The 14,988-nt window shown below is 51.7% G+C and overlaps 2 protein-coding genes across 5 annotated transcripts in view; both read right to left on the minus strand.

Moving 5' to 3' along the window:
* The window catches only part of Slc38a8 (solute carrier family 38, member 8), a 36,329-nt gene extending 30,180 nt beyond the window's left edge, over nt 1–6,149 (minus strand). Inside the window, exons 1-2 of one of the 2 annotated variants that reach the window (NM_001192009.2) lie at nt 1,022–1,257; nt 479–669 (exon numbers count right to left, since the gene is read on the minus strand). In NM_001192009.2, coding sequence (NP_001178938.1) covers nt 479–667 — 189 coding nt within the window. In that variant the 5' untranslated portion in view covers nt 668–669; nt 1,022–1,257. Of the gene's footprint in view, nt 1–478 lie in introns of both variants that reach the window. The other variant, XM_063278261.1, reaches the window with a different exon arrangement.
* A 1,392-nt stretch (nt 6,150–7,541) lies between these two features.
* Mbtps1 (membrane-bound transcription factor peptidase, site 1) overlaps nt 7,542–14,988 on the minus strand; it is a 51,194-nt gene continuing 43,747 nt past the window's right edge. For 2 of the 3 annotated variants that reach the window (XM_039098049.2, XM_039098051.2), the window contains 3 exons: nt 13,406–13,532; nt 9,942–10,072; nt 7,542–8,357 (listed from right to left, as the gene is read on the minus strand). In XM_039098049.2, coding sequence (XP_038953977.1) covers nt 8,161–8,357; nt 9,942–10,072; nt 13,406–13,532 — 455 coding nt within the window. In that variant the 3' untranslated portion in view covers nt 7,542–8,160. The remainder of the gene's footprint in view (nt 8,358–9,941; nt 10,073–13,405; nt 13,533–14,988) is intronic. The other variant, NM_053569.2, reaches the window with a different exon arrangement.

Consider the following 14,988-nt stretch of genomic DNA (forward strand, 5'->3'; position numbering starts at 1 on the left):
GGAGTCAGTAAGTTCCAAGGATGCTTTGGGTGGCCACTGTTGAGAGTTCAGTGTCCTGTACACCCCTCCCTCATGGTCTAAATGTACAAGGGCGGGCCTCGGCTGCCCCAGGACATCTGTTTCAGGATGAGCCCCTCAGCGCACAGCCCCAGCCCAGCCCCGGCCAGTCCCACAACTAGCACTGTCCAGGTCCTGTATCAGGAGGTACAGCCGTGTGCGCCTGCAGCTTGTGACTCTTTTTCCTGGTGATCCCTCAGGATGTGATGGATCTCATGCTAACCCCAAGAGCCCGTGGGGATTGGTAGTCAGTTCCTGCATGCAACCCACTTAGAGTGGGACGTGTCTCCCAGGTACTGAGGCTCAGGAACCCAGGCTAGCACACAGAGCCAGGCAGCTCTGCAGACGCGAAGATAAGAATCGCACCCAGAAGAGCCAGGGCGGTCTTCCTCCACCTGCCCCAAACACCTCTGTGACTCACCAGTGCCACCAGGAAGGTGGGCACCAGGCCTCCTGCCTTGTAGAAGGCCCAGGGGAAGTTGAGCAGGCCAGCTCCCAGTGCGGACTTCAGGAGGATGAACACGGCGCCCAGTGAGGACAGAGGGGGATGGGTGGTAGCAGGGAGGGGCTTCTCCGGAAGGCCTCTGCTCCCTCTGGTCTGCCCTTCCATGGCTGGGGCAGCAGAGAGGAGGGCTAGCACCGAACCTTCCTTTCCGATCCCTTAAACTCGAGGTCTCAAGGTCAGCATGAGCAACAATGGTGGTACTCCTCACTCCCCCAACCCCATCCTCTTTGGTTTCCTCGCCTCTTCCAAAGGCGGCCATGCACATCCATACCTGGCCCCGTAACTTACACTGCTCTCTCCCATCCTCTCTAACCCCGAGGCAACCCTGACCTTATCTCTCCTTCCCCTTTTCATCTGAAGCCCCGGCTTCCTCTTCTGGTGGAGAGTCTCTCCCCAGCTCCCACCCACAACTGTGCTTCCAAATTCAGCTCCCACAGTGCCCGGATCCCTAATCCTTACCAAACCCAGTAAGGTGCCCCACAGGCCTGGGTCAGCAGATTCCAATTTAGGCTTCCTCTTAGTGCTTCAGCTGCCCTGCTGCAGCCCTGGGAGGCGGGGGAAAGGAGAGTCTACCTCCACAGGTCTGGGCTCTTGAGATGTTCATTGGGGAATCCTAAGGGCATGTGTTGGGTTAAGGATCCAAGTCGGAGGGACAGAGAAGACAGATTGAGGCCACCTGTTCCAAGAGCTTGCAACTTTGGAGGTTTCTGACCTGATCGGGATGTCTTAATTCTTGTGATCAGTAGAAGCCCCTCCTCGGGGTGTGGCTTTGTCAGCTGCTTGTTGGGCAGAGCTCAGCTGGGATCCATATAGGCCCCCAGAAACCGACCCCACCCACTGCAGGCCTGGGGTCAGTTTCTTCAGAGCCCCAGGTCTTGGGGAGGACCATGGAAGGCTAAGTCTATCACCATTACTAGCTGTCACTGGCTGGCAGTACATTGAAGCCCATTTGTGGAAGGGTCACTAAGCATCCCTGGTAAGTCCTCTCTCTCCCTGCCTCTTACAAGACCAGTGGTGGGTGCTCCTCAAATAACCACGTGACTCAGCTGTGTCTGACACCCTTCGAAAAGGCAGACTGATTGCCTGTTGGGGAAGCCCAAGGTTCTTGATTTCTAACAAGCCCCAGGCAGAAGCCACACTGAGAAGGAGGCAGACTTGGAAGCTCTCTGAAGCAGCGTGCAGCTGCTAAGCCACCAAACTCAAACCCCTGCGCTGGAAGACACACGTCAAGATGTCAAGGTCAACTTGGCATTTTCATTGGCTTGTTGCTGGAAGTCTGACCCCAATCTTTTCTTGGGAATCCCCCGGAGGACTACTGCAGACAAGCGGCCAGCCCAGCCCTGCAATTTCTGCCTCAGTGGGCCTGGGATGGGGTCTGAGACTCTGCCTGTCTCATATGTTTCCTGTTGCTGGCCCAGGGACCCTGCTGAGAAGTGCTTTCCATCAAACATGCCCAGAGCCCCACCCCATCCAATCAGCCTGTCAGGGACACCCCCAAAGTGCTGTTTCCTCCTGTGTTCCTAGCAGCTCCACCCTGACTTGGTGACCTCCTTGAGGCTCCACACAGCTGGTTCTCACTAAATGCCCGACAGCATCTCAGCAGGAAGGCCTGGGAAGGCTGTGATTCCACTGGCCCCCTGCCCTGTGCTGACAAGAGTCAGCACACAGGAAGTACTGTAGGAAGGAGGGAGGAGGGAAAGAAGGAAGGGACTCCAGAAAGAACAGGAAAGTCACTTTTACAGGTCTCCCCCCTGTGACAGCTCCTGGGGCAGATGTCATCTAAAGCTTCATGGCTTGAAACATCAGGGACTTTCTCTCTCTCTCTCTCTCTCTCTCTCTCTCTCTCTCTCTCTCTCTCTCAGGTCAGCCTGTGATAGGGCCATCCTCCCTCCGCAGGAGCTGGGGAGTGCTTTCTCTGGCCTCCTCATGGGGCTATTGATTGGTTCTCCTCCATGGCTATGGCCCTGTTTTCAGGAACTAGCCTGGGGTCTGGTGTTCACTGGCCCTGCTGAGCTGAATAAAGGCCTTTCTACTCCACATCCTCCTCACTAGAGTGAGGCTGTGAAATCTGGGCCAGGTGGATGAATGCTACAGGAGGAGTGGGAAGTGGGGCAGGCCAGTGCCCTAGTTGGCAGGGAGAGGGGCCACACACAGTAGCACAGAGCTGACCCGGGGCACACCTTCCAGGAGCCAGGAGGCTCGACACCCCACTTCTACCCGCGCTAATAAGCTCCTAAAGAAAAAGATGAAAAGTGCTTGGCCAGTCAGTGGCTAAATCTTTGTGCTCCTTAATCAGGCTCAGGGGCTCAGGGCACTCCCTGGTCCCTGCCCAGGGTCCCTCATTAGCTGCCCATTAGTGTGCATGACTTAGAAATTGGCCACTGGTCTGTAAAATTCCATGATCTCTTAATTCTTTGGGGCTTTGATATCCACCCCCTGCTGCCCTCCCGGAGCGGCGTGACCTTTCCCAAGCTGTGAAGGGGACACCCTGCAGGGCTCCATCTGTAGCTAGGCGAGGGTGGGAGGCCACCCTCTGCTCAGCCCATTGCAGCCAGGCCCTCAGCACTGGAGCAGAAGACAGGCAAGGATGTGTGCACCCTGGGGATCCTGCAGGTGGTGGCTCGCAGGGCGCTGTTCTGGAGCACCGATGCCTTCAAGCCAGCTCCCTTCATTCTCCTGCTGGCTGTGTACTCATCCCATCAGGGGCTTCCTGAGGGCTGTTCTGTTCCTCCCCACAGGGTATATGATGAGGACTCTCACTGATGCTTACGAAATTCCTGATCCTGTGAGGTAGCTTGTGGGCGTGGGCACCTTATTGGCACTGGGGCTCTGGCTTGACCACCTATGAAAACAGTGGCTCCTGTCTGTGGTCATTCATGGCTAGCAAGGAAGGGCTAACAATAGCAGGTAGTGCTGAAAGCAGGGCACAGGTCACATGATATTGCCTAATTCCCCCAACCCCCCACTTTTTTTCTTTCTTTTTTTTTTTTTTTTTTTTTTTTTTTTCCGGAGCTGGGGACCGAACCCAGGGCCTTGCGCTTGCTAGGCAAGCGCTCTACCACTGAGCTAAATCCCCAACCCCAACCCCCCACTTTTTAAACCTCAGCCTCATAGGGAGCCTCTAGAAGCTGCCAGTACCAGTCAGTCCATCAGCACCCCAGGGTACACTGGTTTGATACAGGGCTCCTAACAGCCGTCTAAGAAAGCTTGAAATGTTGAAAAGAAGACACCATGCTGAGGAGATGGGGCTTCCTGGGGCCCCACAGACCGCAGAGGCAACCCAGTGAATGCTGGTGCCACAGAGCTAGGGTTGAGGATGGCGGGTCCCTTAGGCTTTAAGTGGCAGCTCACAGGAATCTACGGTCCCACTTTGGTAAACACGTGACACCTTAGGGATCACGTTTACACCAGTGTGGACTGACAAGGGCACAAAAATGGCTCCATCCTAACCTGTGGGCAGAGGGGAGGTCTGCAGATAAGATTCTTGAAATGGAGAGGTGGGCCTGGAGTGGTCATGTGACCACAGCAGGAGCCCCTCAGGGAGGTCAGGCCTGCTGAAACCCACTTAGATGTGGCCATAAGACCCTCGTCTGAGATCCTAGTACTCGCTTCTTCCTGCAGGGGCAGAGTGGGCAGAGGGTTGACTGGGGCAACTTTGGGGTCCAACACCCACACTGGGGTGGGCATCTTAGAGTCACCCATATTCCCGTAATAAATTCCAGTGAGCTCATTGGTCCAATAAGCCCTTGGTGTCCTACCCAGGGTGCATGGGTGGTTTTACATCTCTTCTCCGATGTTACAAGGTATCCTTGTAAGTGTGCAGGAGTGAATGGTCAGAGGTCATCAAGGGCGGAGTGGCAAGTCTGGGAGATGAGGACAGGCCACAAACTAGAGCTGTGCAGCAGTCACTGGAAGTGAGACAAGCAGGAGCCAGTCCTCCAGGAGCCTTTTCAGCATCCCTGCCGTCGAGCTAATGTAGGGAACAATAGTTGTTTGTAGGCCCCCAACCAGGTCATTTCTTCTGATCCTTGAGAAACCTGAGAGGCCTCAAGCTCCTAGGCTGGGTCTGTGGTTACTATCCTCCTGGGACCTCTTGTTCCCTCCCTGATCATGGGGCAGCTTCTGCAGGCAGTCAGTCCTGTCTAAAGAGGGGGTAGAAGGCAGATGAACTTAAGGAGGTTCAAGGAAGTCTTCTTAGATCCACTCTCAAGTTTACCAACTCTCCTGCCAACAGAGTGTCCAGGAAGGAACCTGAAGGCTAGGTAATCAAGAGGCCAGGGGCAGGGCACAGCTGGGACAGGGACAGGGTACAGAGTTAGAGCCTCTGCCAAGCACAGTCTCCACACCCACCATGGCCTACTCTGGTCTGTAGAACCAGAGACCTTCCCAGTGTCCCGGCTCACTGCTCTCTGGAGCAGGCCCACTCACAAGGATCCCCTGGGGAGGTCTGTGTGAACCTGTGAGTAAAAGGACGGGGACATAATCACCGTGTTAGCCACGCTCAGTGCTCCTAGGGACTTAGGCTGGTTCCCAGTACTGTGCCCCTATGACCACTAATTAATTCCTGAGCACTTTCTACGCCAGTTCCCTTCCTCGTCCCAGCACCTTTCTCCTCCAGCCCTGGCAACAGCTAATCTACTTTGTCTCCATGGATCTTTCTGTCCTGGACATTTTACACCGATGCAGTCACGGGACCTGCAGCTTTTCGTATCTCACTGCATGTGGTCAAGGCTTATCACCCTGTAGCATCCTTCCAGACGATTTTTCCACCTCCTCCAAGATCAGCCCATCATCATGGAATCTGTAACTCGGCTCTAAGAGCACTAGGCATGTTTCCTGTGGCTTTGATCCAACCACTTCCAGGCACATCTAGAAAAGAGGCTGCAAGGTTTTACTATCGTCACTGATTCAGATCCTTCCGGATGGATTAGGGCAATGGCAAGACCCCAGAACTTGTGTTTCTAGGCTACTCCTCTGTGCTTTCTAGGAACCAGTGAATGAATCCAACATCCTATTAGGATGCATTAAGGGGATTATCTAGGGGAAATATGGACAACCCTGTGCAAGGTGTGGCTCAGCAGATCAAGGGCCCAGCCTGCCTCGCCTCATTGGGCTTCATCGCTCAGGCCAAATCAGTGCAACCCAAGGACAGCCCAGTGCTGCAGGATGTCAAGCAGCCACAGCTTGCTGCCCACTTCAGCTGGTGCTCAGGGGGGCAGGCTCGGCAGGTCCCGTCTAAGCGACTCTGGAGCTGGCCCACCCCCAGCTTCTGAACGTACAAGAATCCTGGCTCTTTGTATGTGTTTAGCATAGACAATCCCGAGTGTGTAAAGCCCTGGACACGGGTGTCCCATACAGAGATCAAGCGTGAGCTCCAAGAGCACACCCCACGCAGGAGCTGGCAGGGCTGGCCTTGAGGTGTTAAGGTGTCTAGAGAGGCAGAAAACAAAGAAGCCTGTGGTACCGCTGTCAAGTGATTTTGTCAAGCGTGCAAGGACCAGCTGTGCACAGGCAGGAGCTATCTGCAGTAACCAGCACGCTGTCATCAGAGCTGAGCTAGTCTCGTGCCCACAGTTCACCTTCACATGTCAATGTGAAGGGGGTGTCACTGGCTGTTTCACACATTGACCGAAGCCCAGAGAGGTCACATGAAGTTAGGACAAGCGGCAGAGAGATCTGAGCTGGAGGATTTCACACACTCCCACAAAACCTACACTACCTAAGATGAGACTGAAGTGGCCAGAACTCCCTGCCCCACTGCCTCAGTCCCCGGCCCCTCTCATTCCTGCTCTGTTGGGCCCTGTGCAATAATCCTAGTGGTCCTCTGAGCTGACGGCTGATAGTGAGCCCATGTGTCCGAGAGTGACCCAAAGGCTTCCCACTGATCACTCCTCCTTAGGCAAGTGGGAGCTACATGCAAACACAGGGTCCTCTGTTTGCTGACCTAGCCAAGGCTGCTTGTGACCTCCTGAAGTACCGGGAACAGGGGGCCCAGCACTTCACGGACCTTAGTAATACCTCTCAGACCAACAGCAGCTGTGAGAGTGAACCATGGACCTGCCAAGGGCAAGACACCCAGGGAATCCTCCTCCTTTCTCCATGGACATCCTCCTGCCCATGAGGCATGTATGGTACCCTGCTCAGACAGGGATAGCACACTGAGGATGCTGGGACTTAGCATGCTTAAAGAAGCAAGTGAAGGAGGAAGCCCAAACCTGACCAAAATTAGTAAGTTTCCTGCTTTAAAGGCCACTCAGAAGGAGGGAATACACTTCAAGTCCTACCTGGACACAAAGAAATCTCCCAAGTCAGTAACAAAGATGCAAATGACCCCGTTAAAAATCAAGCACAGAAAACACTTATCCAAGGAAGACGCATAAGTGGCCACTTCGCCTCAGTACTCAGGACTACACAGTGACACCACAGGGATCTCGCTGTAGCACAGCAACCAGAACAGCAGACATGCATAGGTCAGGACACAGAGAAGCCAGAGTTCACACCGCTGGCAACACATGCACGCACACACGTACACGCTCACTCCCCAGTACGTGAATGACCACACTATCCATAGCAGTTTGGCAGGTGGTCTACCCACGGGAGAATATTATTCAGCCATAAAAAGGAATGGCTCTGATACCTATTCTGCCACGGAAGAAGCATGGAGACATGATGGAAACACAAAGAAACCATCTGCGATTTCATAGAAAACACCACAAGCAAATTACAGAAAGCAAACTAGTTGCGGGGGGTGGGGGTGGGTAAAATATAGGTGACTGCTAACAGGGTTGAGTTTCCCTGGGAGTAATAAGAATGTTCTGGAGTTAGGAGTTGAGTGGCACTGGTCATGTTACCTAGCGAGAATAGCAGGGCTCACCAAAGCATCACCTGACATGGACATTTTTGCAGTGTATGAACTAGCTGATACAGACCTACACTGTCACAGAGAATGAGATGGTGCAGAGGTCTGACACATTCCAGCTTTGTAAGGTTATGCATATTTATTGAAAATTTCCTTCACCAACAACGGTGAAATCCAGACCCCAAATTACAAAACATGGTGGCAGTTGATAGTTATAAAAAATAAAGCGAAGACCTGCATCTCCCACATCTGTGCACGTTCCCTTCAGTTCATGTGTCCTCTCATCAAAGAGGAGGTCACGGAATCTGATTCCTCAGGATGTCGCTGCACTTGACTGACAAGAAAACAGCTCTGCTTCCAGACAGCACAAGTCTTTAAAGTGACTCCCACAATAAATATAGAAAATAGCCTGTAACCAGCATGTCTTCGCTTGGTCAGGGTTGTAGCATTATGTAGAAAGTATGTCCCGACAGCCCTTCCAGGCTCTGTGTCTTTGGTGCACTGTCACTGGGCCTGATGCCACCGGAGGCTGAGCTACTGGGCACCTTCGGCCAGAGCCAAACACAGTGAGGCACTGCAGGATGTACCTCATAGACGTCTGGGCAGAACACACTAAGCCAGCCACAATCCAGAGATAGGGCTCCTTGGAAACAGGCACTTCCCAGGATGCTCTCTGATGCTGTGTGGCCACCAGAGGGGTTCAAAGCTTGTCAGCTTCTGTGTCTGGCCACTGTGATGATCACACTGACGGGGTCCTTGCAGGGTGGGCCTGCTGTGCAAGTTGTGGACGCTTTGCCCTGGGCCTCCTCCGCTTCGGCCGGCTCTTGGCCTTACTGATCTGTACCACGAAGAAGGCCAGGGCCACCATGGCTCCAAGGAAGGCAAAAACAGGGATGGTCTGGCCTACTTCCTGGTTGTAGCGGCCAGGCATGATCCCTGCAAGAGGACAGTGACTGGTCAATGGTGCCACAAAACTTCAGCTACAGCCTTTCTGAGAATCAGAGATGAAACACTGACTCTGTTAGTTGGGCCAGCAGGGCAGACATCATTTCTAAGTGAGAGTTAAGTAGCCAAGGCTGCTAACCACAGCATGGGTGAGAGGCATTTTAGACCGTTTCTAATCTTGGCTTGTGTGGGGACAGACAGATCTTGATCAGCCAGCTTGCATCAGAAGGGCCTGGAGAAGTTTCTTTTCCCAGAGATCAATAGATATATACTAGTCTCAATGCAGGGAGGAAGAAGATAGCACTAGAGTCCTACAAGCTAAGGAAGAGTGAGGCAGAGAGGTACCAGAGGCCTGCTGGCCATGTCCCTATGGGCAATGTCCTGTGAGGTTCAGAGAACCTCAGGTTAAGTCAGTGACACTCTAGCCAGACTGTGCTAAGGGCTCCCGAGTCCACTATTATTGGTGGACTTTACAATCTATGTGTTAGGCCTTCAGGACCTTAGTTACATCATATGAAGCACCCATCATTGACCTCCAAAGACTGGGTACCTTTTCCCAGCCAATTCCTGAAACCCAAAGAAAACTTTCTTGGAAGCTATGACACACTCTGAGGATGCTGTAGGAATTTCCAGAATAAAAGGACCGTATACACTCAGCTAGAGGGACCTGGGACCAACTCTCCCAGCTAGAATATGGGACCCTGGAGTAATAAATATGCTCAGGCCAAAGCGATCATCCAAACAGATGGCAGGATGGGTCACCTCAGGAGCCTGGTGCAGCTCAGCCAGGTGCCAGTCCCGCTGTCAAGACAGGCTACATAAAACCGAAGACCCCAGGGGCCAGCATAATAGATAAACCTCATAGAGAAAAGTTGTTTCCTACAGTCCATAATAGACATCTGCTTGCAGAACTTTAGCAAGGAGCATCCAAGTTACTCTGGAAAATTTTACATGTACCATGTAGCCAACACACTAAAAACAGGTATGCAGGGGTTGGGGATTTAGCTCAGTGGTAGAGCACTTGCCTAGGAAGCGCAAGGCCCTGGGTTCGGTCCCCAGCTCCGAAAAAAAGAAGAAAAAAAAAAAACTAGGGGCTGGGGATTTAGCTCAGTGGTAGAGCGCTTACCTAGGAAGCGCAAGGCCCTGGGTTCGGTCCCCAGCTCCGAAAAAAAGAACCAAAAAAAAAAAAAAACAAAACAAAAAAAAAAAAAAACTGGTATGCAAAATATGTATATAGAGGAGGCAGAGATGGCTCAGGGGTTAACTACCCCTGTCATTGTAGATAGAAGACCTGGGTTTGCTTCCCAAACTCACATGATGGCTCACAACCACCTACCTGTAACTCTAGTTCAGAGGGCCTGAAGAAGAGGGCGCCAGGCATACAAGTGATACACATACATGCACACAAATATTCAGACATGTAAAGAGAAACATTTTGTAAATTAAAATGAATATATAAAATTTTCTAAGAGAAATGGCTTCTTCATTTCTAGGCCTGGCTTTCCCCCTTGGGCAGGGGAAACACCTAGAAAGCCACCGCAGAATCTAGCCCAGCAAATGCCATCAAGGACTCACCTCCAGGAATGTCCCAGGCACCACTTTCTCCAGGGGACAAAGGTCTCACTTGAGGGCGATTTGAGCGAAAGTTGGGTAACACTACTTTGTCCAGGTCAATGGAGAGCAGCTTCTGGTGTTTCCAAAGATTACTTCCGGGAAATAGATTAAAATTAAAGAAAATAAGCAGCTGCCTTCATCTGGGATGTTTAGCAGATACCCAGCAAACTGCAAGCAACCTAAGGGCTATGTGAGACCCTCCACCTCTGCTCACCTGACCGCCAGCAGAGCAGCCAGAGCAAGCGAGTGCTTCCCGGTCCTGGGAAAGGCACAGGTCAAATTCACACACAGGTCAAATTCACACACAGATCACAGTACCCGAGGAAGGTCTGTCCTATGGGATGTATTTATAGCACAGCCCACCCAAGCCCATTTCTGTTCAACACTGGGAGCACTGCAGAGCAAGGCAAGAGGACAGTCTAGCCTGGAGCTCTGGAAGGAGCAGAGGTAACTGCAGCAATGGAAAGCAATCAGTGAAGGAAATGCACAACTGTGGTCAGAGATGGGGCCAGACCCTCGGCCCAGTGGATTGAGACACAGCACTCACACGACAATAGGACAGACCTGCAAGTGATCAAGTACTGAAGAACAGGGAAGCAGGAAACATCTGTCTGCCTGAGGTAACAAAACCTGTGTGCTGAGCTGCGGGTACTTGGGTGGGAGGAAGGCATCACTCATCTTTGCTTCCTCTATAGGCGGAGGAAGATGGTTAGGTCAGTGCAATTAGAGCTGAAGAACACAGGGACTGAAGTACTGTGAACAGCAGTGGGCATCCTGCTGTCATCTTAGGAAGAGCTACATACACCAATGGAAGGAAGGTGTTAACAAATGAAGAATTCCTCATCTTCCTGTAGTCAGTCCACCTAGAAAGTGTTGGTCTGTGTCTTCTCCACTTTGGTTGAGGGAAGGCACAGGCAATCAGTCTGAGCAGCCAGAGTGAGGCATGATGCTTGTCACTAGTGAGGGGTGGGACCCCAGAGGCTCCTCTGAGCACAGCTTGGCCAACTCTGACACAACTCCCTCAGCACGACTTAATGCTACTGCTCAGAATCAATCTGTCTGAAATGTTAATAAACAAGGTCATAGAACCTGGGGCATCTTAGGCTCCCAAGTATGTTGCTAAGCAGACAATCAAAAGGTCTCCTGTACCTTGGAGCTGGTAGTGGGGACTGATTGAACTTCCTAGCAGGGCACTGAGGTAAAAGCACTCACTCACGTTACCATGGGAATCTCACAGCACTCTGATGACGGATGGGGGTTCTGCCTTGTGTCAATGTTCCCACAGCAATGACAGCTAAGGACACCTGATGCCCAGCCAAGAACTGGGAAAAGCCTCACCTCACAGAGATGGACTTGCCCTTAGTATGCCAGCCTGCAGCTGTCTGACACTGGATCAGATCTCCTGGAGATTCAGAATATACCCCATCTAAGTCTCTGAGGACTGAAAATAATTTCCCTCAAGATGTGACATGTGAGATATGAGAGCAGTGCAGTGATGTGGTAGAGAGAGGGCGGCTGAGAGCAAGTCAGAATTAAATTCTAGGAGCTGGGCACTATCGGCACCCTGGAGAGACTTAGAGTGGGAGGGATTATCTGATGTGGCCAGCCTGATACCACAGGCACTGTTATCTGTTCTCAGAGCCGCGAGCTACACTGGGAGAAGAGCTGGGCCTCTGCCATTCTAGTTAACATGGCTGCTCTCTGAACATAAACTGTCGATCATGTCTAGGTCCTAAATAAATAAGGACTCAAAAATGGAAATAAATCACAAGTTTTAAATGATGCAGGGTGACTGGAATGGAAGAGCACTCCGCAATGGAAGCTTCTGGAAGAACACTGCTGCTAAAGATCAAGCAATGTGTACGGCTCTGTGTGAGTGCACACATGTGCCTAGGCATGTGCAGCAGAGGTCAAGAGTGGTGTCTTTTTCGTTCTTGATTGGTTTAGGCAAAAAGTATCTCATGACACCTGCTTGCTGTTTCGCCTAGACTGGCTGGCCAGCAGGCTCCAGGCATTCTTCTGTCCCGACTCCAACACTGATTACGGCACACGCTGCTGCACACAGTTCTTTTAACTAACAAACAACAACACACCCCACGAGTTCCAGGGACCAAGCTCAGGACATGGCAAGCTCCTCACCAAGCCACCTCTGTGGCGCCAACTTTCTTGTTTCCTGTGACAGATATTCTAAGACATGGTCCTTGAGCAGCACCCTGAGGACCTGAGCTCATGATCATGAGTAAAGAACACAGACTCCCAACAGCAGACCAGGTTGTCTCCTCACAGCATGGATGGGGACCCACATCTGTCCATCACTGAGCCAAGAATAGTGGCAGCTATGAAAGGGGAGGGAGAAGAGAGGAGAGGTACTGTTCTCTAAAGGAAGCCTCACAGGAGGGATTGAGAGAGGAGCAGTCACCTGCCCTGCAAAGGGATGTCTACAGGGCCCTGGGACACCAAGTCCTGTTAACTTTCTTCCATCTTGTCCTGCTTAAGCAAGATACCAGAGACAGACGGAGGAGCATGTTGGATAAACAGCGTGGCTTGCCTGGATGCATAGAAACTGCAGTGGGAATGTAGACCTGAGAAACTGAATGGGACAAAGCAAATGTGATAGTTTGTAATGCTTGGCCCAGGGAGTAGCACTACTAGGATGTGTGGCCTTGTTAGAGGAATTGTGTCACTGTGGGTGTGGGCTTTCAGACCCTCATGCTAGCTGCCTAGAAACCAGTATTCTCCTAGCAGCCTTCAGATGAAGATGTAGAACTCTCAGCTCCTCCTGCACCATGCCTGCCTGGATGCTGCCATGTTCCTGCCTTGATGATACTGGACTGAACCTCTGAGCCTGTAAGCCAGCCCCAATTACATGTTGTCTTTTATAAGACTTGCCTTGGTCACAGTGTCTGTTCACAGCAGTAAAACCCTAACTAAGACAGCAGATGAACAACATGTCAGGTGAAGGCAGAGCCACACAGGGCACACATGAGTGTATTACCTGTGTACAAAAGCCACAGCCTATGTGGTATGCACTTCTGGCTGGACTGCCACAGCAGCAGCCATACCTCCTAGGAGCAGCTTCAGCCCTGGGAGAACCACCTGCACGCCATACACAACACTCTGGATAGGAAGCACAGCTACAAATGACAGCCTTCAAATCCTGGACTGGAGCTAGAGCTTAGCTCCTACTCAAGAGACAGCACTTGGCCGGATGCCATCTTTCTTTCCAAGGCACTCTACTGTAGGACACCAAAGCAGTACGCTTCCAAAGATCAAGACAAGGGGCTGTTCATTTCCACAATTGTCAGAAAAGAGAACTAGATCAGATTATTTAACAATGATGTCAGCAAAACTGCATTCCCTCCTATAAAAAAGGGAATGAATCATGGCCCTGGGGAACAACGAGGACTACACAGGCACACACTGACCTGGGCGCCGTCTCATTCAAAGGCTGTGGCTTGGCCCACGACAAGTGTGGACAGGCTGGAAGGGGCCGAGGTTTCGGGTCTCCCAAGTGGGCCTCAAGAACTTTGGAGTAGCGATGAAGGTGGTTTCCTGAGATTGGCAGCCGTGAGAAAAAGACAGGAGATCACCATTGTAGAAATACAGGAGAAAAGGTGGCTCTGAGTGACTGGATATCTTTCTGGTGGCAGTCCCCTGTGTTATGTTATGCTACGCTTGCTCCACATGCTTCAGGACCACACTCGACAAGGTGCCTGGTTACCTTCACCACAGTACACTGTACTGGTTTTCAAGACAGGCATCTCTGTGTAGCCCTGGATCCGCCTGCCTCTGCCTCCTGAGTGCTGGGTTACAGATGTGACCACCACTGCCCAGCTGGCTTTTACATTTCTCTCATCTGTGCTACCCACACCACAGCTGTCCACACACAGCTGCTGAGCAAACGGGATGAGTGCTGCACCCCTAAGCGATTTTTAAACATTAGATTGAAATATATTATCAAATTAAATTTTACCTTTTCTATTTTGTGTGGTATGTGTACATACATGTTCGTGCATTACGTGTGTGTGTAGGCCAGAGATCAATGTTGGAGGTCATCCTCACTCTAAATTATTCTCATGCAATCTGGAACTCACAGCTAGACCAGCTGGCCAGTGTCTTAGCTCACCCAGAGCTGGGGTTACAGACATGCTCTGCCGCACCCAGTGTTTATGAGGCTGCTGAGGAAGGATCTGAATGGAAGCTCTCGTGCTTCTACCTCCCAGCCCTCCTTACACTTTGATGTAGCTGTTGAGATTCCTTTCTTCTGTTCTGGCTTTCTTTTATTTTGAGATGGGGTCTCCCTGTGACACCAGTCTGGCCTCCATGTAGCCTCTGCCATGGCCACCCAAGTGCTGGGACATGGGTACAGAGCCGCATGCTGGCTGCTGCTCTAACACTCTAAACAGCATCTGCGGACCACATCCTTACTCTGCAGACAGTGCTGCCAGGAAGAGAACATTCGGTCCTCTGAATACGTGAGCCCAATCCGCCCAGCCCCTGGAGTGCAGAGAGCTGCAGGCTCACCTCACATGGCCCAAGTGACCTGAGGTAACTGTTTAACCTCTCTTCTTCCTGTTTCTTTATCTGCACACACAAATGAATACTATCTCGTTTTACAGGATTACTAAGAGGCATTTGTAGCTAATCCTTACAATGTACCCAGCCAAGTGCCTGTGCCCAAAGAGTACTTGACGACCCTGTGCCTTAGAAGTGGCGAGGACTCAGTAGCTAAGATTGTTGCTGTCTTGCAGAGAACAGTTGTTCAGGCCCATGACCTCAGTTGGACGGCCTACACTCCCTGCACCTCCAGCTCTATGCGGGCTCCGATGCCGCCTTTTGGCTTCTCCAAGTACTTGAACACGTATGTACCTATCCCCATACACAAAGTATTTTAAATGATGCTGTACTCCAGGAGAGTGCGCACACATAGGGCCCAGAGTCTCTGTGCACCCTGGGAAGAGCGGATGAGCCCTCTGAGGAGCTATCAGCGGCTACTGGGCAGGACCCA

The sequence above is a fragment of the Rattus norvegicus genome, chromosome 19 (genome assembly GCF_036323735.1).
Source record: "Rattus norvegicus strain BN/NHsdMcwi chromosome 19, GRCr8, whole genome shotgun sequence".
Lineage (NCBI taxonomy): Eukaryota > Metazoa > Chordata > Mammalia > Rodentia > Muridae > Rattus > Rattus norvegicus.